Source organism: Rhinatrema bivittatum, chromosome 12 (assembly GCF_901001135.1).
Source record: "Rhinatrema bivittatum chromosome 12, aRhiBiv1.1, whole genome shotgun sequence".
Taxonomy (NCBI): Eukaryota; Metazoa; Chordata; class Amphibia; order Gymnophiona; family Rhinatrematidae; genus Rhinatrema; species Rhinatrema bivittatum.
This window is the reverse complement of record NC_042626.1, coordinates 5202050-5222944: the sequence shown is the minus strand read 5'-3', so window position 1 is coordinate 5222944 and position 20895 is coordinate 5202050. Positions and strand designations below refer to the sequence as shown.

General features: G+C 50.2%; 2 protein-coding genes across 2 annotated transcripts in view; one reads left to right on the top strand and one right to left on the bottom strand.

The window, feature by feature from the left end:
* Nucleotides 1-4845, bottom strand: part of DYRK3 (dual specificity tyrosine phosphorylation regulated kinase 3) — a 19634-nt gene extending 14789 nt beyond the window's left edge. Inside the window, exons 1-2 of the mRNA XM_029572961.1 lie at nucleotides 4474-4845; nucleotides 3952-4061 (exon numbers count right to left, since the gene is read on the bottom strand). Of these exons, the coding sequence (XP_029428821.1) occupies nucleotides 3952-4061; nucleotides 4474-4516 (153 nt within the window). The 5' untranslated portion in view covers nucleotides 4517-4845. The remainder of the gene's footprint in view (nucleotides 1-3951; nucleotides 4062-4473) is intronic.
* EIF2D (eukaryotic translation initiation factor 2D) lies at nucleotides 4807-20895 on the top strand. Its single transcript, XM_029572959.1, has 15 exons — nucleotides 4807-5056; nucleotides 5800-5990; nucleotides 7452-7535; nucleotides 8103-8193; nucleotides 8833-8940; nucleotides 10177-10472; nucleotides 11127-11244; nucleotides 11542-11587; nucleotides 11666-11769; nucleotides 12350-12508; nucleotides 12677-12766; nucleotides 12964-13059; nucleotides 13852-13972; nucleotides 14059-14233; nucleotides 20710-20895. The coding sequence occupies exons 1-15, from the start codon at nucleotides 5001-5003 to the stop codon at nucleotides 20778-20780; spliced, it is 1806 nt and encodes a 601-aa protein (XP_029428819.1). The 5' UTR covers nucleotides 4807-5000; the 3' UTR covers nucleotides 20781-20895.

Below are 20895 nucleotides of genomic sequence, written 5' to 3'. Positions count from 1 at the left end.
CAGACTAAAAGAAAACAGCCGCCCTGAGCAGCCTCGTGAAGGGGAGGGATCTGGACCACCAGATTTACAGCCCATGGAAGAAAGGAGCGAGCATACAAAAGGGTCGCCAACCCCCCAACTCGTCCACCTTGACCCACTAGGACCCAAAAACACCCCTGGAGGAAGGCTCATAAATCCAAAACAGTCTCTTGACTGCAGAACTGCAGGTTTTGCACCATCTACCATCTGCTTCAGTGAGACTCTCTCTGTCTCCATCTGCTGGCAGAGAGGCAAAACCCAGGAGTCTGGACTGATCTGGGTATGTACAGGGGACAATTCTTACTGAGGCCGACAGAAGAATAAGCCTGTGTGCATTAGGAAGAATGTCTGTAGTCCTCTTTGGAATACGAGAAACTCATGTTATGCCAAATCAGGAAATCATAAGTGATGACTATTATGGTATAAGACATTTCAGTTTAGCTGGAACCACTTGTTCATCCATTCAGCCTAACCACATGGGATAGCATTTGTATGCTGTAAGAGACTGTCCAACAGGGTTTAGCATGCTAAGTTACAGCCAGGGTTTGGTATGTGTTTATAGAAGAACTTGTCACCTGTGATGTGTCAGTCAACAGAGATCACAAGCAAAATGACAATGTGCCCAACAGCTGTTGATAAGGCTTGGTTCTGGCAAACTGCCATAAGTCAGCTCAAAGAGTGCAGGTCTTTTCTGTAAACCCCAATAGCTGCTGCATTAGCACTCAAGTAACTGCTCCTGGGTAATATGGCACGTGCTTTATCAAGAACTACTGTTTAATTGGTCTTGCTCTTAGACCGTGCTTAGAGACATGATTGATAAGAAATGGTACAAACCAGGGAGTCTCCTCCTCTACATCCAAGGCAAAAAAGAATTACCCTGCCTTCCATACCTAGAAGAGCACATGGTATACAGCTCCCATTAACTCTGCAATGCCCACATATACCCAGGACCTGTAATCAGAAGAAGCTACTACAAACGTCCTTGAGGTGAAAGGTTCACAAAGCAAAGTAGGGAACCTACTCAGGTTACTTTTATTCACAAAGGACTAACAGATGAAGTTATTTGCATTGTAAAAACAATCCATAGGGACCAAGAAGTAATCTAAAAAAAAAAAAAAAAAAAAAAGTGACAACACAAGGAAAGATTTTGTTTCCTGATCCACTGGTCGTGCTGTACCATCTGTTTTTGCACAAAAAGTACCTCACCTGTTTGAAACTGAGCCATGTCTCTAACACATGGCTGTTTAGATATGTATTTTTAGAGTTGTGCATCCCTCCCTGTGCATTTGCTATCAGCTGTACCGAGCTAAATGCACATAAAAAAGGAAGGTCACGGAGCATATGTTATAAACGGAATAGGGAGATCTGCTGAGGAAATGACAAGTTATATAGAAAAATAAAAACAGAAGAAATAACTCCAAACTTCGGTCAAACACATATGGTACCTGCTGAAGAAAGAAAGAGGCTCAGATAGGAGACAGCTGCACCAAACCCATCCCGCTGCATCACCATGCCTGCCAAAGCAGTCTTCCATTGACAACCCCCTAAAGGGAATGTGGCAGTCTACGGGAGAAGCAGGTGAAAAACACAGGCGAGGGGCAGGAGGAAGAGAGCAACTATTGCAGCTGCTGAGCATTGTGGAAGATGGGGGGTGGCATAAGGAGAGAGAGAGAGAGGGAGGTTGGGAGGGGTGCTAATTTCCATGTCTGATCAGGGTGCTAGGCCTGGAGAGAGGTTCCTACCACTGATACCCCACTGTGAAAGGCACCACCTCCTATTACTCCCTCTCAAATGATAGTCAGTATAAGCATCACGATTCTGTCGGGCCTACCCCCAAGAAGGAGCAGGCCAGTGGTAATTTTACAGTGTTCTGAATGCCGCCAGCTCACCTCTGCACCTTTAAGGGGGGTGCTTACGACAGAGGCCCAAGAGCCACTGGCAGCTCCCATTAACCCCGACTCTCTTCCCCTAATACACTCTCCCTTCATGTTCTCTGGACGCTTGCTGCTGATGTTGCCTTTGAGACAGCTGTTATGTTTCTACCTGTATTGTGCCGAGTCTGAGCTGTGTGGTGCCTGAACTTACCATGATCCACACAGTGGTGCCGATGCAATAAATATGCGTAGAAAGCAAGCACTGGTCAGCGCCCGCTTTCTTAGGGCGCCATGCAATATTTAAATTAGGGGGTTGCGTTAGCAAGGAGGCACTAGGGTTGCTTACCGGCGGACGGCAGAATCACGAAAACCTATGCCGAGTTTATCGGCGTCGATTTTCCTGACCGGCGGACGGCAGTCACGGGTTTCTCTGCGTCTGTTTCGTAATGGCTATCCGCTGGTAAGGAAAAGAGACGCTGAGGTTCAGGAAGCGAAGGCTTGTCAGTCGAGCGTCCGTTTCCTGAACCTGACTGTCTATTTTTTTTTCTTGAATTTCTCATCCTACTTAATATCACAATGATATTAATATCACAATGATATTAAGTAGGAGGCAGTACAGAAGAGCAGTTTTTTCTGCTTTTCTGTACATGTTTTAGATGCGCTCAGCTATTAACGCTTACTCCAGGCAGGCGTTAATAGATAACAGTTAAATATGCGTCCGAGACACACATTTTTTTTTTTTTGCATCGGGAGTGAATGCCTAATAGCCTCATTCGTATGCATTTGCATGTGATGAGTGCTATTAGATTCACTCTGCATTGGATGTCCGTTGAATATGCGCTAATCCCCATATTGCATTAGGGAATTGATTAGCGCCTTTTCTACCCGCGTCTGACTACAGGTTAACAGTGCGCTCGGCTGAGCGCACTGTACTGCATCAGCCCCAGTATTGGAAGCCAACAGATGGGCTTTTCTGGAGATGGTACCGTCAGCAAGCATCTGGAGAAGCTAACTAAGGAGAGAGCCAGCTTGGAAGCTATGAGTCAGGATGGTGGAGAGGCAAGTCGAGATTAAGACTGACTGAGATGGCACTGTGGAACAAAGGGTGTGGGGGAGAGAGTGAGTAGGGGGAGCAAGCTAGCTGCATCATTGGAAGGGAAATTCCACCCACCCCCCCACATTGAAGTTCTTTTTACCAAAGTTGCCCCCGCTTGAAAAAGAATGAAGATCACTTATGTAGTGATACATCTGGGCCTACTTAGGGGCGAGTTCACATATTCAATAACCATACCACTCAGGTTCTGAAATCCAACACACAAGCCAAGAAGGGGAGAAGATCAAACTAGACATACAAAAACACAGACACCCAATTTCCCAGGGAGACCAATGCAAACCCTGTATAATTCATGGCTTTGATATTCTAAGATGCTTGTAAGATAGGGCTGTGACTTCAATTTGTATCAATAGTTTGATTTTGTTTCTCAGAATAGTAAGATGCATACATTGATATTAAGAAAATGAAAAATGCCACTATTTTTAGCTTTGAAATTCACAAAAAATGTCCTATTATTTTTTACTATATGCATCAGAATGAACAATAGTAAATCACCTTTTTAAGACACACATATATTATTACTAATTACATGCTGAGTAATGTTACATATTTAGTAAACTTTTACCATGGCTAATTAAATAGTAACACCCCAAATTTAGCACAAATAGGCAAATAAGCCAATGTTTACACATTCCAGACAAACAAGCCAAGCAAAACTCCAGCGCATGCAGAGACATTAGCATTCAAACAGTGGAGTTACTAAACCACTGTTTTCTAGTTTTCTGTGTGACAGATTTCAGCAGATGATTTTATGTGAATAAACTGTTCTTAGCAGCACACATACACACTAGGTTATAAATAGTGAAATTAGATTAGCAGAAAGTCACTGCTGCACATGTGGTCCTATATCAATGAGCCGCAAAGCTGTCTAGCATGCTACATACCGGAATGGCAGGGGTATCAGAACAATGTGAAATTGTAAGGCAGAAATCTTGCTGTACTTACCGTAAGTTTGCCAAGCAAAGGCAGAGAAGTTCTTTCTTCATTTTCAGTATCCTGAGTCCCGATGTCATCTATTCTCATGTAGGAATCGTATAAGCCATCCCCAAATCGGACTGTAAACATTACACGTATGCAAGCATTAATCAGTGGCATGAACAGCAGCTCAGACAGCCAGAAACCCTACCAGCATTGCCTTTTAACAAAGTTACTCGCTGTGACTTCAAACCTCCCTAAAAGTTGTTTTCCCCCCTCGGATGCAGATGGCTGCAGTGCTACAAAACAAGTCTGCTGCAATCGGTCCCACCTCATCTCGTGGGGGGGCTGCAGATTCCCGAGTGAAGCAGCCTTTGCTTCACTCAGAAAGACACAAGCCAGTCCCGAGATGCAGAGAGGCGGGAGTTGTGGAGCAGGGGTGGGGAACGGGGGCCTCTGTACACTAACGCGTGCCAAGGAGCAGCCGGCGGCTTTCCAAGGCTTCACCCGCCGGCGAACCCTGCGAGGCCCCGGGGAGGGGTCGCTCCCTACCTGCCGCGATGGGGCCGTCCGCTTTTCGGGTCAATAGCATCATGGCTGGAACGGGACGGGACGGCTGGGCCCCGCAGCCATGCCCCGAGGGGGGCCCCGCATAGGTGTAGGAGGGCGGGACGCGGCTTCCCGAGCTCTCCCCGACCTCCCGCCGCACCGTCAGTCCCGCCGCCGGGCCCCGCACTAACAGCCGCCGAGCCCCGGTTGCTAAGCACTGAACGCGGCTCCCGTCAGCGTCCTGACATCACACAGGCCACACCCACTTGACGTCACCCAGGGAGGAAACCTCCGGCTTGGCAGGGAACAAACGCAAGGTTCTCTCTGCCGAAGAGCCGACCTGCGGGCACGTGCTCACGCTCTGCTCTGCCATTGGCTGCGCGGCCCGCGCATGCCGAGTACGTGTTTCCGGGGGAGGGTTCTTTCAGGGACGGAACCAAGATGGCGGCTCCCGGGCAGTGAAGCTGGAGTGGGTCCTTCGCTAAGTTTCCCGGGAGAGATAACCCAGTCCCGGCACGGGATCTGCAGACATGTTCTGCAAAGCTTTCAGAGTAAAGTCCAACACCACCATGAAAGGGTCGGACAGGTGAGAGGCCGCACGGCGCTGCTCCTCCCCAGCCCTTAATGCTGTCCTTGTATCGCCACTACCCACCTCCTCTAAACCTCGATAAGGCCATTGTTGGAGGAGTGCAACCAGTTTAGGACCTCACCCCTCAAGCAACGCACGAAGAAACTGGCGAAAATCCAGAGCAGAACAACGAAGATGAGCCGTCTGGATAATCTGATCAATGAGGAAAGGGTGGAGGACTTGGGTTTATTTAAATCTGGAAAAGGGGAAGACGAGAATAACTTATCAGTAGAGTTCAAATACACTAATGGTCAGCTGTACTAAGCATTTCCTCCACAGAACCCAAAATGAGGAAAATCCTTTAGTACTTCAGGCCCTAAAGGGAGTTACAAGGATGCAGTCAGTTGTTTTCCAGTACCACTGGGGATAGGATAGGAAACATCTAACTTAAATTACAGCAGGAGAAATTTAGATTAAATATTAGGATGAACTCCCAGGGAAGGCAGGTAAGCGCTGGAATGGGTTACCTAAGGAGGTGGTTGAATCTCTGTTGTTGGAAGATTTAAGAAACACTATAGACACATCTATCCAGGTTGGTTTTGACACAGCAGATTGTGCCTAGAGATAGAGGATGGACCAGATGATCTCCTGAGATCCCTTGAACCCTGTATTTCTATGATTCAGTGAATGACCTAATCAGGTAAAAAACACTTTTGAAATTTCTACAGCTGAATAATTTCATTTTATTTAATGTTTCTCAGGAGAAAGTTGCATGCAGATGTGTTAACTGCATTCCCAGCACTCAGCGCTGAGATACTGTCTGAGCTGATGCGAAGCAAAGAAGAATTGAATGTGGTGAAACTGTACACCCATAAGGGAGAAGCTGTGACTGTATATGTCCAGAACAGGAATCCTATCTTGTTTGAAGTGGAAAGAAGCCTCTATCCAACAGGTGTTTGCCATTAAGTTAATTCAAAATTTCACGCCTGTAATTACGTAGGTAATATCTACTGAGTCTGAAGTGCTGTCAAAGAGATGAATTCAGCTGTAAGAACTTTTTATTAAGCCGATATAAGAATTCTCCAGAGTTGATATACAGGAGTTTCTGGGACCATTTGTTCCCTTTTTCACATGTTATGAAGAAAGAACCTGTTTGTGGTCTGGAAAGCTCACTTATATTTATATGTATTATGTTGTATATTGATTTTTAATGAGTGAAGCGATTATATAAATATTATTAAATTAAATACATTTGGTTGATCTATGTGTTGCACTAGAAATAGGTATCATGATTTGCAAAGTGTCCAGTTCAGGACCAAAACAGCTGAGAAGTCTTTGTAGTATCTTTAAGGTGAACAAACTAAACAGTGAAAAAACAGAAGCTGATGGGAGATCATAACTGAATCTGAGCACAAGACAGAACCATAGCGGTGGGAAAAACTTGTACTGCCACCACTCCTTACATACCTGTTATGTGGATACATTTTTGGTTTGACAGCAGAGCTATCGCAGTTTAGAAGGGTCAGAGGGGCCGATGCAATATAGTGCGCCCAGCTTGACGTGCAGTTGGATGTGCTAGAAAAACAAACAATGCAGTAAAGAGATTAGCGCGTCCACAATGTACATCCAAACAAGTGCGTAGCTAATAGCACTCATCACATGTGAATGCCATGTAGACAAGGCTATTAGCTATTATCCCTGATACCAAAAATTGCTGTGTGCCTGATGCACATTTTTTAACATGGAAAATTAAACACCTACCCCGGAGCAGGCTAAAATCCCGCCGTATGTCAAGTGCTCAACTTAAGAGCAAACAATACTGCTTTTCTGTGGTTCCTCCTCTTTAGTATTGGGCGATACTAAGTAGGAGGAACCGCAGAAAATAACACCATGCAAAATTAAAAAGGCTTGCCTGAAAAACAAAAATTCCTAGGTGCACAATATACATGCTCTGAAACGTGTGTATTGTGCTTGTATATTGTGTCTGTCAATTAGCTGCCACAGGATAAAACAGACATTAGTATTGAGCATCTATTTTCCTAACCCACACACAGACACGACTCCAGGGCGCCTGATGCCAAGGACACGCTGAGGATGCACAATTTCCCTTAGTGCGTGCTTTTTAATGCGGCAGTTCAATAGCGTATTGCATCACATGCCCAGGAGAGGTGGATGGGCTCGCATTAGGGAAATGGGTGCTGAATACGAGTGCCCGCGTTTAGCACGTTTCTATTGCATCGGCCTGTAAATGTGGGTGGTAATACACACCCTCATCCAGAATCTAGGAGCTCTGCAGGAAATGTTCTAATTACCCCTCATCTGGCTTGTTACTCTAAGCACTTTATGGAGGATTAGGGAGAGTGGGAGGGGTCATATATAATACTGATATATGTATATTTCACTTTCTGGCCAGTGTACACCCTTTGGTCCTATCCAGATCTTCTCCCAGCTTTTGCGACATGGCCCCCAGTGCTGCAGAAGCTTGCTGGAGGAGCAGGTAAGAAAGAGGCAATGTTTGTTTTCTGGCTGTCCTTTTCAGTAGTGGAATTACTTCTCAAATGTAAAGATTACAGTTATGTTAAAAATAGAAATGGGTCACTAGCTGCACGTACACCACCTGAAAACGTGAAGCTTCTTCGGTGCATACAAGTTCTGGGGCTCCAGACCTCAGATTCACTCTGGTGGCTAAAAGGTGTTATGTGTATTATATTTTTGCACCGCCTTCCAATCTTACTTCAAGGTGGTTTACAACATTTTTTCAGGCCTCAGTGCTGAATGGAAGAAATCCAGAGTATGCCACAGGGCAATGAGAGTCTGAATGAGACGTGATAGCGCAGGGTCCTGCAGAAGGCTCTCCAGCATTATTAAGTGTGAAACAAACCTGGGAAATATTCCCTGAGGATGCTGATCATCGAGAAGAGGGTCTTCATGTTCAATATGCCTTGGGGTGGTAGGAGTGGGGGTCTTTTACTCATTTTTTTTATTACATCAGATCTTGTATGTTTAACATCAATTTGCATAAAGACTACCAGGAGCTTTCTCTTGTGCTTTTATTTGGCTGCAGATCTGATGTTGCCTGGTGTTCTTCTGCCATCTTCTGGTCTCCCTCAGGTACAGCAGGGTAATATCTGTGCTATTACCTTAGTGGGAAACAGGTACAAACTAAAGCTTTTATCTCTCCAAAATTAAAATTACATATCAAACATTGGAAACTGTATTAAAAAAATATAGATTAGACTTCAGACTTTTATAGCTGTGAGGGTGGAGAGGAGTCTGTTGGGAGCTCTGTAGCGGTGTTATACATTGGTATTCCTACTGGAACCCCCAGCACTGAAAGGGAGTGGACTGTGACAGCTTTGTACAGTTGCTACAACATATGATTCAGTGATTTGATTGCCAGTAATTTTCTGTATTGTGCCTCATTTTAAAGTTGTTGTGGGAGGGGGTCTTTGTCTCATCTGAGGTAAACAAGCATTAGTTCTGTCGGGTTACAGCATTGGGGTTTCCTAGCATGGGGGTGGATGCAAAGGCCATCTTGGGAGCTGTTTCTGGGTATTTGGCCTTATTGTTGAAATTCCTGCACAGAGCCTTTCCCTGTTCACCAGTGAAGGAGTCCACTGTTGGTCTGTGTGACAGAACGCAGTGCCGTGGAGAAAGAGGAGGCACTTCATTCCTTAATGGTACGGCCATACGGACACACAAGCAGCTTGTCCGCTCCTGAAGCTTTTGGTTTGTGCTTTTTTGATATTGTTGTACCCAACCCATATCTACTCCCTGTTGAAACCTTTCTGCAGAGCTCCCATTGCTGTAGGGGTTGCCACCATGTCCACGGCGGAGATGCTTGGTGCAGGAATGAAGGGGAAAGGTGTCACAGTGCTGCATACATACACTGACCAGCTATGGTGCGTATACAGAGCCTTGCTGTCCTCCAGAAGCAGCTGCTCCATTACTAAAGCATGTCTGTGTCTGTCCATGCTCTCTGTTCTGGAGTGGCTGCAGCCATCCCAAGACTGGCCCTTGTGTTCTAGATTCTCTTTCCTTTCTTTAACTTTTAAATGCCATTTAAACATGAGAGCCAAGCCATGGAATAAAATTGCACCCAATTATGTTGGGCTGGTGAGCGGAATGTTTTCTTTATTTTAAAAAGTTTTTCTAAACTATCTTCCCAAACTTGAAAGATCACCCAAGGAGGTGTGCAACAAGTATTAAAACATATATACAAAGCAAAATTAATTACAAACCAGAAAGAAACACAAAACCCACAGATCTGATCCCCAACATGGTCATCGCCCACTTACCAAAAAATTTAATATGCAGAGAGAGCCATCCACAGAAGCTGAAGCCCCCCAGCCTTCTCGGCAGTGGGAAAGAACCTCTGGAATGACAGATAACTCACCTCCTGCCTCATCTCGAGAGGAAGTCAGTTCCTCAGTGTAGGGGTCGCTCTAGAAAAGGCAGGAATTCAGAGCAGACACCTTAACTCAGCTGCAGACAATGCAATAATGCATACCACTTCCATTTATTGATGCTTATGTGTGAACCCTGGGCGGCCTTGCTTAAGAAGCCGGAGTATTTTGGGTTTCTTACATGAAGGCAGGATAGGGCCCTACTAGTCAACCACGGCTGCTTTTGCAGACTAAAAGCTTCTTTTGCTTAGAGATTTGTATTTTCATTTTTTTTTTTTTTTACTAGCAGTTGCATACAGTTCATCACCTACAAAATGCAACTGGATATTTGAGATTTCTCACATGCAGGAAGGGCTGAGTTTGTTCATTGTACGTCCTCAGAATTTTAAACACATGATTTGTAGTTTCTAAAAAAAAAAAAAAAAGAACATTTGGTTTGCACTAAGAAAAAGTACAAAAATAACTGCAGTGAACTCCGAGGCTGTACTATGCCTGCTTGCAAAGCAGCACCTGAGCCCTGTGTGGCGAGAAGGCTCCAGGGCAGGGGGTGCATGCTGGCTCTTGCCTTAAGGCTGCTGGGGAGGGGATCGTCACTCAAGATGCAGTAGCAATACTGCTGCTGTTTTGGTTCTTTTTGGGACAACAAGGACATTGCACTGGGACAAAAGGCGATGTTGAGTTTGTAAAATCACTATCTAATATGAATTAACTTTTTGGGAATTGCATTTGAAGGGCATTGGGAGAGAAGTCTCCTCCACCTGTCATTTCTTCTCTTGAGCTGGAGCCCACAGAGGCAGACGACGAGGAGGAGGGACAAACGGTTCTTTTGGACCCCTTGTCCACAGACCCTTGTCCGCAGGCTGCCACCGAGAGCTTAGGCCTGAAGGCAGTAGAGAACGGAGTGGTGCTGCTGGTGCAAGATGACGTGAAGGGAGATGAGAGTAGTAAGCAGTCAGTGCAAGAAGACCCGAAGGACGCAGCACCGAGTGAAAAGCCAGGAGAAGCGGAGGAGCACCGAACCGCCCAAGGTATCTGCCGTCAGCCCAGGCACTTGGCAACAGGAAAGGAAATACTGTAAATGCTGAATCAGGGCCGAAAGAAACCGTCTCTATACAGTGGGGATAATTCTTTTGCTGTTATTTTTTGGTTTAGATAATAGCAGACTCCTCCCCGTAAGCCTGATCCCCATTGTGGCCAAAGCTGGGAATGCAATGGATTATTAATGCTGGTTTGAATGAGTGAATGGTGACAGGCGGGGTCCTTTCCAAATAAATGATCCCCTATCACCACAGAGGCTGCAGACAGCCTTGCTTAGGGCTTTCCGACCCAGTCTGATTTTACAGGCTATCCAAAATGAATATGCATGAGAGAGCTCTGCATGTACTGCCTGTGTCTGGAAATGTCTCTTGACTATTGACTATGGATATCTTAGTAACCAGACTGCTTCTGGGGTGCTCACGGGCTGGGTAGTAGACCCTAGGCGCAGCTACAGAAGTGGGAGACCCTTTATCCAGTCAGTTATATGCAGCCTTGGCTGTCGTCCATGGACTTCTTGATTACACAGGGGAGATGAGGCAATAAAAAAGACGACAGCTGGGTGAGGAGCAGCCCAACATCCTCGGGGTAGGAGTGAGCTCGGTTCCACGTGGGTGCTCTTCAGCTTCTGCTTTTCCCCTCTCCAGAACTCATGGATGAACTGCTGCTTCAGTGCTTTTTCCAGGCTTTGAAAAGCAAAGTGAAGAAGTCTGATCTGCCTCTTCTCACCAGCACCTTCCTGCGCAATCACATGTTCTCCTGCTGGTAGGTGAGGGCGGGGTTAACATAGCCGTGGCCGTAGAGAGCGCGGGGTGGCCGAGGAAGGAAGGAGCTCAGTCCATGGGAGATGGCTGTTGGGAATCCAGAAGGTCTGATTTGTTCCTGTAGCAGGAGGGAAAGGGGGGCGCATTAAGGGAGGTTTGAAGGCCTAATTTTGGCAAAAGTAGCGACAGCCTAGAAAGCTGCTCCTCTTGGTGCATGGGGGGTGGCAGGTGCTGTGTAGAAATCCCACGTGCTCGCTGTCTCTGTGTTTTGAACTCATACTCTCTTTCAACACAACAGCCCTGAGGGAAAACAAATGGACATTAAGAAGTCAAGTTACAAGAAGGTAAGAGCTGATGTCCGTGAGCCCCAGGTGTTTCCTTGCCTGCTGCTCCTTCCTCTGATGTGGTCATTGTCCCCACAGCTCTCCAAGTTTCTGCAGTGCATGCAGCAGAGGAAGATCCTGCAGGTGAGGGAGCTGAGCAAAGGGGTGGAGAGCATTGTGGATGTAGACTGGAAATGTCCAGAGTAAGCCAAAACAGTTTTTTATATTTTTCTTATGTGCTCCTCGCTGAATATTCCTGCAGTCTTTCTGCATTTATTCCACAAACTAGGTTAGTTTCCATATGGGGGTTCCCCTGCAACCCCTGTACCCCACCTACCTTCTCACTTGTGCTTTCCCCAGACAGCAGGGCTCAGCTAGTGCACAGACTTGAATGGGCGATGTCCCAGTAGCTTCTCTGGGCGTCACTTGTGTGTCCTCAGGACCCCTTTTTTCTGGGTTCAGTGCGGGCTCTCTGTGCACGTGCCAGATGCTGGGGAACGCCTAAGGCAGGGTTGTGTCTGTATTGCTACAAACGTAAAGTAGAATTACAGCAGTGAAACAGCCCCATAAGGATTCAGCTGGTCCCCTGCAGTGCTTCCCGGAGCCTTGTGCACAAAATGCAGGGCGGGGTGCAGTTTGGCCGTGCGTCATCATTTAGCTTAAACTGTGAGCAAGAAAGGGTTCTAAATTGAAAACTAGGGGCTTTGGAGGTGTCCCTTGTTCAGACAACATTAGTATTCTCTAACAACCAGAGAATGATTTCTTCTCCGATTTACATTTCAGGATCCGAGGCTTTGTTGCTTTGGATGCAGCCTGTGGAGCTCCGGCTATAGAGAAGAGCAAGGAGGGGTCAGGGGGGCACCTGTACCACCCCCCTGACATTGTCCCACTGTATGGCATCTCTGCCAAGATGCTGCCCCTCTTTCAGGAGACAGGCCGGAGGTGAGCTTGCAGGGGAATCGAGCTCCCACTCCCCTCCCAGCCCAGGTCAGACCTCAGACTGCCTGCTCTGGATCCCACCGCATAGCACCTGCCCCCGTACGGATCTGAGAGATCTTTGATCCCAGAATAAGGCTATGTCCTAATGCAGGAAGTGTCTTCTTTTTCCAGGAAAGGGGATGTCCTCTCCAGCAGTGACGTCCGGAGCGTTGTCATTAACTACGTAAAAACCAATGAACTTGTCGATGAAGAAAACAAAAAGTAAGTAGCTGGGCTTGGAAGCACATTCTGGGTGTGGATGACTGGGCCACGCACGGCAGGAACTGCTGCTTCGCCGCTCATCGGGCCTCAGCCCCGCCACAGAAGGGGGGCAGACGATGGGTGTAGCACAGGGAGCCTCGCTGCATTCTTCCTGCTGGGGGCAGTTCAGTATTGACCTTTCCTCTCTCTGTCTTTAGTTTTGTGTCCATCGATCCCATTCTGTGTGACTGCGTGCTGGAGAAATCGGAGCAGAGCGACACCACGCGGCTGAAGTGGGAGGATCTGCTGAGCAGGTAACATGCACCAGGTCCTTTTATAAGGGGGTAACCCAGCTTTAATAACAGAAACACTTAGGGTAGGAGTTATACATTACTTTCCCTAACTAATTAAAAAATAAAAAAAGTGCAATTCCAAAAACTTAATCCACCAAGAGGGAGGATCTGGCAGGGCATGCGCTCCCTGTGGACTGGATAGAGCGAGAGGAAGCTTTCATGTAACCTTCCCCTCAGGCCGACATGAGATCTGCCACTGCAGTTCATCGAACCGGGGCTGTACTGGATCTTTTTTCCTCCTTTCCTACGTGTTAGGGACGTTTCTTCCCTTTCTACCGCACCTCTGATCTTCCCTGGGTAACCTCCCATCCCGTGGTGTATTTCTTTAATTTTATTGCTTCAAATTTACGCGAGCTGCGGTGCAGGTAGGAAGTATCCGTAGTGCTGGCCCTGAATTGCCCCCAAGAGCGAAGGCCCCTGGTTCTGATATCTTAGCAATAATCCTCAGGCGTTCCCGGAAGCTTCTGCGTGTTATTCATTCTTGTGGCTAAGCTTTCTCGCCCCCTTGCTGTTTTCTACTGTGCCATTCAGTATTTGGCAGGCCACGTTTTCTTGTTTGATTCTCTGTCTGTTTTTAAAAATCTAAAAGTGACACTCAAAAATAAGAATCCTTGTCTCCTCCTTTCCATTTTGAGAACGAAGGGTAAAATGTTGCCATGCAGACAGCATTGGAGCTGCGGATCTTATGACATTGCACCAGCTCTCTCTGTCTGAAACCCCAAAGCAGCTTGTAAACATTAAGGCTCGTTTCAGGTGCATGGAGAGACTTCAGCCCTTCCACCAGGTCACCTTTCATGGTCAGAAGCCCCTAGTAAGAAAAGGAAGCCTGGAGCCCATCGATATCTCGGTGGCACAGAGAGCATCCAATAAAAAGGTAAAACTCTGTTCCAGCCGGCGGCGTGATACAGGCATCAGATCTGGAATTAGTCTGCACCCCTGCTTTTTCCTTCTGCTCTGCAGGTGACGCTGATTAGAAACCTTGAGCTGTATGGACTTGACCCCCATGCTGTTGCCACAGTACTACAGCAACGAGTCCAAGCCAGTGCCATGGTCACTGCACTTCCTGGGTCAAAGGATAGAGCACAGGTCCAGATCCAAGGCAACCAGGTCAGCGCTCTGGGCAGACTCCTGCTAGGTGAGTCGTGGTTGTGTCAAGTGTTGTCTGGAGATGTGAATCAGGTGGGGCGCCCTGGGCTTTTTATTTCACCCGTTCTATGTTCAATATGATAAAACGTTGCATGCTGAAATTACAGCTCATTCTGTCTCAGAGTAATTGGTAGAGTGCCCTGCATACGGCTGGGGGGAGGTGCACGCTGATGAAACTGGAAGGTGACACGAGTTGCTTGGCGCTCAGATTGACTGGTGGCGGTAGGATTAGAATTTAGCTCTGTTGGTTATAAAATGACTTCTCCGTACCTGTGACCTTGTGATAGGGGAGAGACATAGGCAAGTCACTGTGCGAGATGTACATAGTGCTGCACCAGTGCACTTGAGCCAGTCTTGCTTCATAGCGCATACGCTCAAGACAGACAGGACCATGACGAACCCTTTTCTTACTAAATTAAATTCTCAACCACAGCAAGGTTACAGTTAAGATTTAGAAGCAGCCTAAAAAAGATGGGTTCCCTGTACGTACCAGGATCAGTCCAGGACACCTGGGTTGTGACTCCGCACCAGTAGATGGAGACAGACTAAAACTTGTGGGCGGAGCCATATATGCCCCTGTGCCAGTCACAGCCCCTCAGTCTTACTCTGTCTCCAGTAGATGGTGCAGGTCCGGTCACAGCTCCTCCCTGCCCTGATTCTGGTACTCCGTCAGGGTTGGTTTTCTTTTTGGTTTAGGCCAGTTTAGGCTTTAGTGTCTTTTAATTGGAATTTTTGCCAAATTGTCGCTGACGTCCGTCTGCCCTACCTCCCGGGGGGGTTGAGAGGTCCTGAGGGGACTACCCCCCCCTGGTTGAGGCCGCTGCTAGGGTCGAGGACCCGACTTTCTTAGTAGCAGCGTCAGGGGTGACACCGGGGAGCCCGGTTCACTCCCCCTGTTGGATTAGGGCTCCAGGACTGTGGACAGCGACAGGTTTGTTTGTAAAAAAAAAAAAAAAGAGGTTTGTTTTATTTGTGCCGGCTCTCTCTCTCTCTCTCTCTCGTAGCGTCGCCGCTCTTCGGTGGGGGCGCCGCTGGTGGGGGGGGGGGGGCCGGCCATTCGCTGCATTTTATTGGAGGTGTCTCTTCCCTACGACGGTCCTTGGTCCCCGTTTCGCGCCTTTTCTTTCGCCGGCTTGACTTGTGGCTCGGTTGCCGGGCCGGCAGTTCGGCGCGCGCGCTGCTTCCCAGACGGTGAGGGATCATCCGTGGCGCCTCGGGGGGGGGGCTCGTTCGTAACCTGCGCGATCGCCGCCGCGCGGGGGAGGGGGCGCGAAAGAAAGGCCTCAAGAGCTCTTCCCGCTCCGTGCGGCAGTGGCGGCCATTTTGGCCGCGGCTGGCGCCTGAGAGGCTGGCGCCTGAGAAGCGGGGGGGCCCCCTTCGGCGGCCGCGAAATGGCGCGGGACACGGCGGGCGCCTGAGCGGCGGGTGGCCCCTCCTTCGGCGGTCGGCTCGGCGGGTCATTCGCCTGGTGCTGTGGAACTGGGACGGCTAGACCGGCATTTGTTGCTGCTGCAGTTGGCAGCGGTCCCGATCGCGACACGCAGGGACCCTGAGGCGGTAAGAGTAGCCATTTTGCCGCTGCAGTCGGCAGCGGTCCCAATCGCGGCTCGGGCAGCCATCTTGCCGCCACGGTCTACAGCGTTCCAAATCGCGGCGGCAGCATCCCGATCGCGGCAGGGGCAGTCGTTTTGTCGCCCCGGTAGGCAGCGGTCCCGATAGCGGCGAGAACCTTCGGGGGGGGGGGGGGGCAGAAATCGTCGCCTCCACTTCTCCTCAACGGTTCCCTCTGCGTCCCTCAGTTCCCGCGGGTCCCTCGGGAAAGGGGGCAGGAGTCGTTGGGCATGCGCGGGGCCTTGGGGCCCATAGGGCGCGCAAACGTTCAGCGGTTTAACGGCTGGGGGTCTCGTAGCGCCGTTTTCTAGGCCTCAGGAACGGCAATCGGTGGGCCCCGGCCGGAGGGGCCGCGAGTTAAAAGGTTTTGAGGACCATTCCACCTCGGGACGATTGGGAGTCCTCGGTCTCGTCCTCGGCTCAGGAGGGCTCGGAAAACTCGTCCCCGCACCCGAGGGGGGCAGAGAGTGACAGGCACCCTTCGCCCAGAGCCAGGCATTAGCACCGGATGTCCGAAGGGGCAGTTACCAGTTCCCAGGGTTGTCCAGCTGTTCTCCTCCCCGTCATTCTGGAAAAGTTAGGGATCTCGCGCCTCCGGGGGAGGCTAGAGGAGGCTCCGTGGATTCAGGGTGGGTCAGGTCTGCGTGGCCCTCTACCACCTTCCTGGTCCCGCTCTTGACTATGGACCTGCGGCATTGGGACAGGGACATCCTGGACTTGGGGCTGAAGGTTCCCCCGGCAATGGACAAGTTTCACCCTCTGCACGAGGAGGCCTTGGAGATGTTGCGGGTCCCTAAGGTGGACTCTTCCACGTCAGCAGTCCCGAAGCGCACTCCCATCCCGATGCGGGATACCGCGGTCTTATGGGATCTCTAGGATTGACATTTGGAGGTGCAATTGAAGAAGGCCTTCGGGGCTTCCGCCCGGGGCTTGGGCCGCAGTCTGGAGTGATTTTGCACTTCGGGCTGGCTTGGGATGAGCCCATCAGCTTCTGGCCACTGAGGGGAGCCCTGGCGATCACAGGGGCCAAGGCTTCGCAGCGAAATGTGGTCGGTCCATCTCTTGCCGCAGCCTCAACACGCCGTTCCTAACGTCAGGGCGCTGTTGTTGTCATTTTTCGAGGACTGGGCCGGCATAACGTCAGACCAGTCGGTCCTCAACGTGATAGGACACGGCTACGCGTTAGATTGTGCTCGTACTTCAGCGGACAAGTTCCTTATCTCGCCCTGCAAGGCCCCGAGAAGACTGCTGCTCTGCTCGGCACCATCCGACACTTAGACGGCTTGGGAGGTTTTTTTCCCCAGTCCCGGTCAGCCAACACGGCAAGGGCCGTTACTCCATCTACTTCATCGTCCCGAAGAAAGACGGCACGTCCACACTGATTCTGGATCTCAAAGGGATAAGTCGATGCCTTCGCATTCCTCACTTCAAAATGGATTCGTTCAGTCATCGCTGCGGTAAGGCCCGGCGAGTTCCTGGCCTCCAAGTTCCTGGCCTCCCTGGATCTCACGGAGGCATATCTTCACATCGGCATTCATCCGTCATTCCAACGCGTCCTCAGGTTCTGCATACTAGGGCGGCAGTACCAGTTCCGAGCGCTCCCCTTCGGGCTCGCGACGGCCCCACGTACATGCACAAAGCTGACGGTAGTGGTGGCGGCGTAGCTGCGCCGAGAAGGTCTCTTGGTCCATCCTTACCTGGACGATTGGTTGATTCGGGCGACGTCCGAGGCTTGGGTCGGATGGCGGTAGCCAGGGTCCTCCACCTTCTGCAGTCCCTAGGATGGGTGATAAACTGCAGCAAGAGTCATCTGACCCCGCGCAGACCTTGGAATATCTGGGAGCTCTTTTCGACACAAAGCTGGGCAAGGTGCACGAACGGGTGTGCAAACTGCAAGCTCAAGTACGACGCCTATTGTCTCTCCGCCAACCGCGGGTCTGCGATCACTTTATGGTCCTAGGGCCTATGGCTTCAATGCTGGCGCTGATTCCCTGGGCATTCGCTCATCTGCGACCATTACAGTCCTACTTTCTATCCCGCTGGAAGCCTATCCTGCTGGAAGCCGGTCTCGGAGGAATTCCATCTACCGCTTCCGATCACGGAACACGCGAGGTCCAGCCTGCTCTGGTGGCTGGATCCCAAGCATCTGTCGTCTGGGGTCTCTTTCAGGTGCCCAACTGGACAGTGGTGACCACGGATGCCAGCCTTTCCGGTTGGGGAGCGGTCTGCGTGGGGAGCGCAGTCCAAGACCTATGGTCCGTGTCGCCAGCCCAGGGGTCTGGCCATCGCCTAGAGACCGAAGCGGTCCGTCTGGCCCTGCCTGCAAGCCTTCCTGCCGTTGCTGCGGGGGAAGGCAGTTCGAGTGTTGTCGGACACTGCGACCACTGTGGCATACATCAACCGCCAGGGCGGGACAAGGAGCCCCCAGGTGGCGGAGGAAGCTCAGTGCTTGATGGCCTGGTCGGAGCTACATCTCAGCAACATAGCAGCGTCTCACATTGCGGGAGTTGACAAAGTGCAGGCGGATTTTTCTCGGCCATCATCGCCTGGATTCCGGTGAGTGGGAGTTGTGGCCGAAGCATTTCTGCTCATTTGCAAAACGTGGGGGGGTGCCCCACATGGATCTCATGGCCACGTGGCACGACGCGAAGGCCCCGCAATTTTACAGTCGACTTCGAGGACGGGGGGCAGAAGGCGTCGATGCGGTGGTGCTTCCCTGGCCGACGGATGTGCTGCTCTACGTGTTTCCCCCGTGGCCGATGTTCGGCAAGATTCTACGGCGCATAGAATTGCACCCAGCCAAGGTGATCTTGGTGGCACCGGAGTGGCCGCGCCGGCCGTGGTTCGCAGACCTCGCCCAGCTGGCGGTATCGGCGCCCTTTCGGCTCCAAGGAATGGCGGGCCTGCTCATCAGGGCCCCGTCTGTTTGGAGGATACGGATCACTTCTATCTCGCGGCATGGCTTTTGCGAGGAGTCGGCTGAAGTGGAAAGGTTACTCAGATGCGGTGGTAGCCATGCTGCTGCGTTCCAGGAAGCAGTCAACGTCTCTGGCGTATGTCCGTGTATGTGTGGTCTTTGAGGAATGGTGCGTGCAGCGTGGGGTGGACCCCACTTCGGCTTCCGTCTCCAACATTCTGGCGTTCCTCCAGGCAGGTTTGGCCAAGGGTCTGGCGTGCAGTTCGCTACGGGTCCCCAGTGGCGGCGCTTGGTTGTTTGCGAGGTAAGGTCCGTGGTACGTCCCTGGCACTTCATCCGGACATTTCTCGTTTCCTTCGGGGTGCTAAGCACCTTCGTCCTCCATTGCGTCTCCCTTGTCCGGCTTGGAACCTCAATTGGGTTCTCTCCGCTCTCTGCACGGCGCCGTTTGAGCCCTTGAAACGCGCAACTCTTAAGGATCTCACTTTAAACACGGCGTTCTTGGTGGCGATTGCCTCGGCACGGCGTGTTTCCGAGTTACAGGCCCTGTCCTGTAGAGAACTTTTCTTGCGTATTTCGGATTCCGGAGTTTCTTTGCGGACGGTTCCCTCCTTTCTTCCGAAAGTTGTGTCGTCTTTTCACGTGAATCAATCGTTGGAGTTGCCAGCTTTTGTGGGAAGGGAGTCCTCCGTTCCAGAAGAAAGGGAATTACGGAAGCTTGACATGCGGAGATCCCTCCTTCGCTATCTGGAGGTTACTAATTCTTTTCGGGTCACAGATCATCTGTTTGTCCTGTTCTCTGGTCCAAAGACAGGGGCAGCAGTGTCACGCACAACAATCGCCCGTTGGCTCAAGGAGGCCATTGGTTCGGCTTACTTGATGCGGGGAAAACCACTTCCCGTGGGCCTGAAGGCTCACTCGACTCGTTCTCGACTCGTTCTCAAGCGGCGTCCTGGGCGGAAGCTTCGCAGGTGTCGCCTCAGGAAATTTGCAGGGCGGCTACCTGGCAGACGTTGCATACCTTTATCAGGCATTACCGGTTGGATGTCCGGGCTACCGGTTCCGGGGGTTTTGGAGAGAGGGTACTCCGAGCGGGACTCTCTGCTTCCCACCCTCGGTAGGTTTGCTCTGGTACATCCCAGGTGTCCTGGACTGATCCTGGTACGTACAGGGAAAGGAAAATTAGTTTCTTACCTGATAATTTTCGTTCCTGTAGTACCAAGGATCAGTCCAGGATCCCGCCCGCAGTGCTGCGCTGAAGTAATGGAGAGTCCGCTCTTTGTTCTGGATTATTCTGTTCCGCTTGTTTAGCTCTCTCGGTTGGAGAGTCCGTTTCCAGGAGGAGTGTTTTTCTTTCCCCGGTTTTTAAGCGGTTTATAGCGAGTTTAGTTCTGGTTGTGTTCTACTTTGACATTCTGGTTGTGTTCTACTTTGACATTCCGTATGACTGAGGGGCTGTGACTGGCACAGGGGCATATATGGCTCCGCCCACAAGTTTTAGTCTGTCTCCATCTACTGGTGCGGAGTCACAACCCAGGTGTCCTGGACTGATCCTTGGTACTACAGGAACGAAAATTATCAGGTAAGAAACTAATTTTCCTTTGTGAGAGTGGCTTTGAATAAGGGTAGTGAGGGGAGCACGACCCACGGACACAGCAGCTCCAGTCCAGGCCCCCAGCGCCCCCTGGTGGAAAGTACAGTCCGGAGTTGGTGGTGGATTAGAAGGGTAGAGATGGGCAGGACTTTCCTGTTAAAGAGTGAGGCTTAACAACAAATATTCCCCCTCCTGAAAACCGTAAGATCACAAATTCTGTAGTTACGTGCGCATTCCTGAGAAGCCTGCATGCGGTTTGGCCGTCACGTCCCACCATCCCCATCTTAGCTGTAAAATTGGGAAGCGTCCTTGCAATGTCACAAACCTTGTGGTTTTCTTGCAGAGCAATATCACCTGCCCCGGAAATACATCCAGGGCCTTGAGATGGCAGCAAAGTCCAGCAAAAAGAAGTGAAACTTCTGGGATGGACCTCCCCAGCCTGCATCTCAGCACCGGAGGGGAGGGAGCGTGGTGCAGCTTCTCAGTTACTTTGAGTATAAAATAGAATAAAGGTTTTATTTAAGATTTC

What these genes read in the sequence shown, in the direction of transcription:
- EIF2D (XM_029572959.1), top strand. Translation starts at nt 5,001, where the DNA reads ATGTTCTGCAAAGCTTTCAGAGTAAAGTCCAACACCACCATGAAAGGG. An exon ending in GTCGATGAAGAAAACAAAAA is followed by an intron (nt 12,767 to 12,963) that starts GTAAGTAGCTGG and finishes CTCTGTCTTTAG; the next exon opens with TTTTGTGTCCATCGATCCCA. An exon ending in AGAGAGCATCCAATAAAAAG is followed by an intron (nt 13,973 to 14,058) that starts GTAAAACTCTGT and finishes TCTGCTCTGCAG; the next exon opens with GTGACGCTGATTAGAAACCT.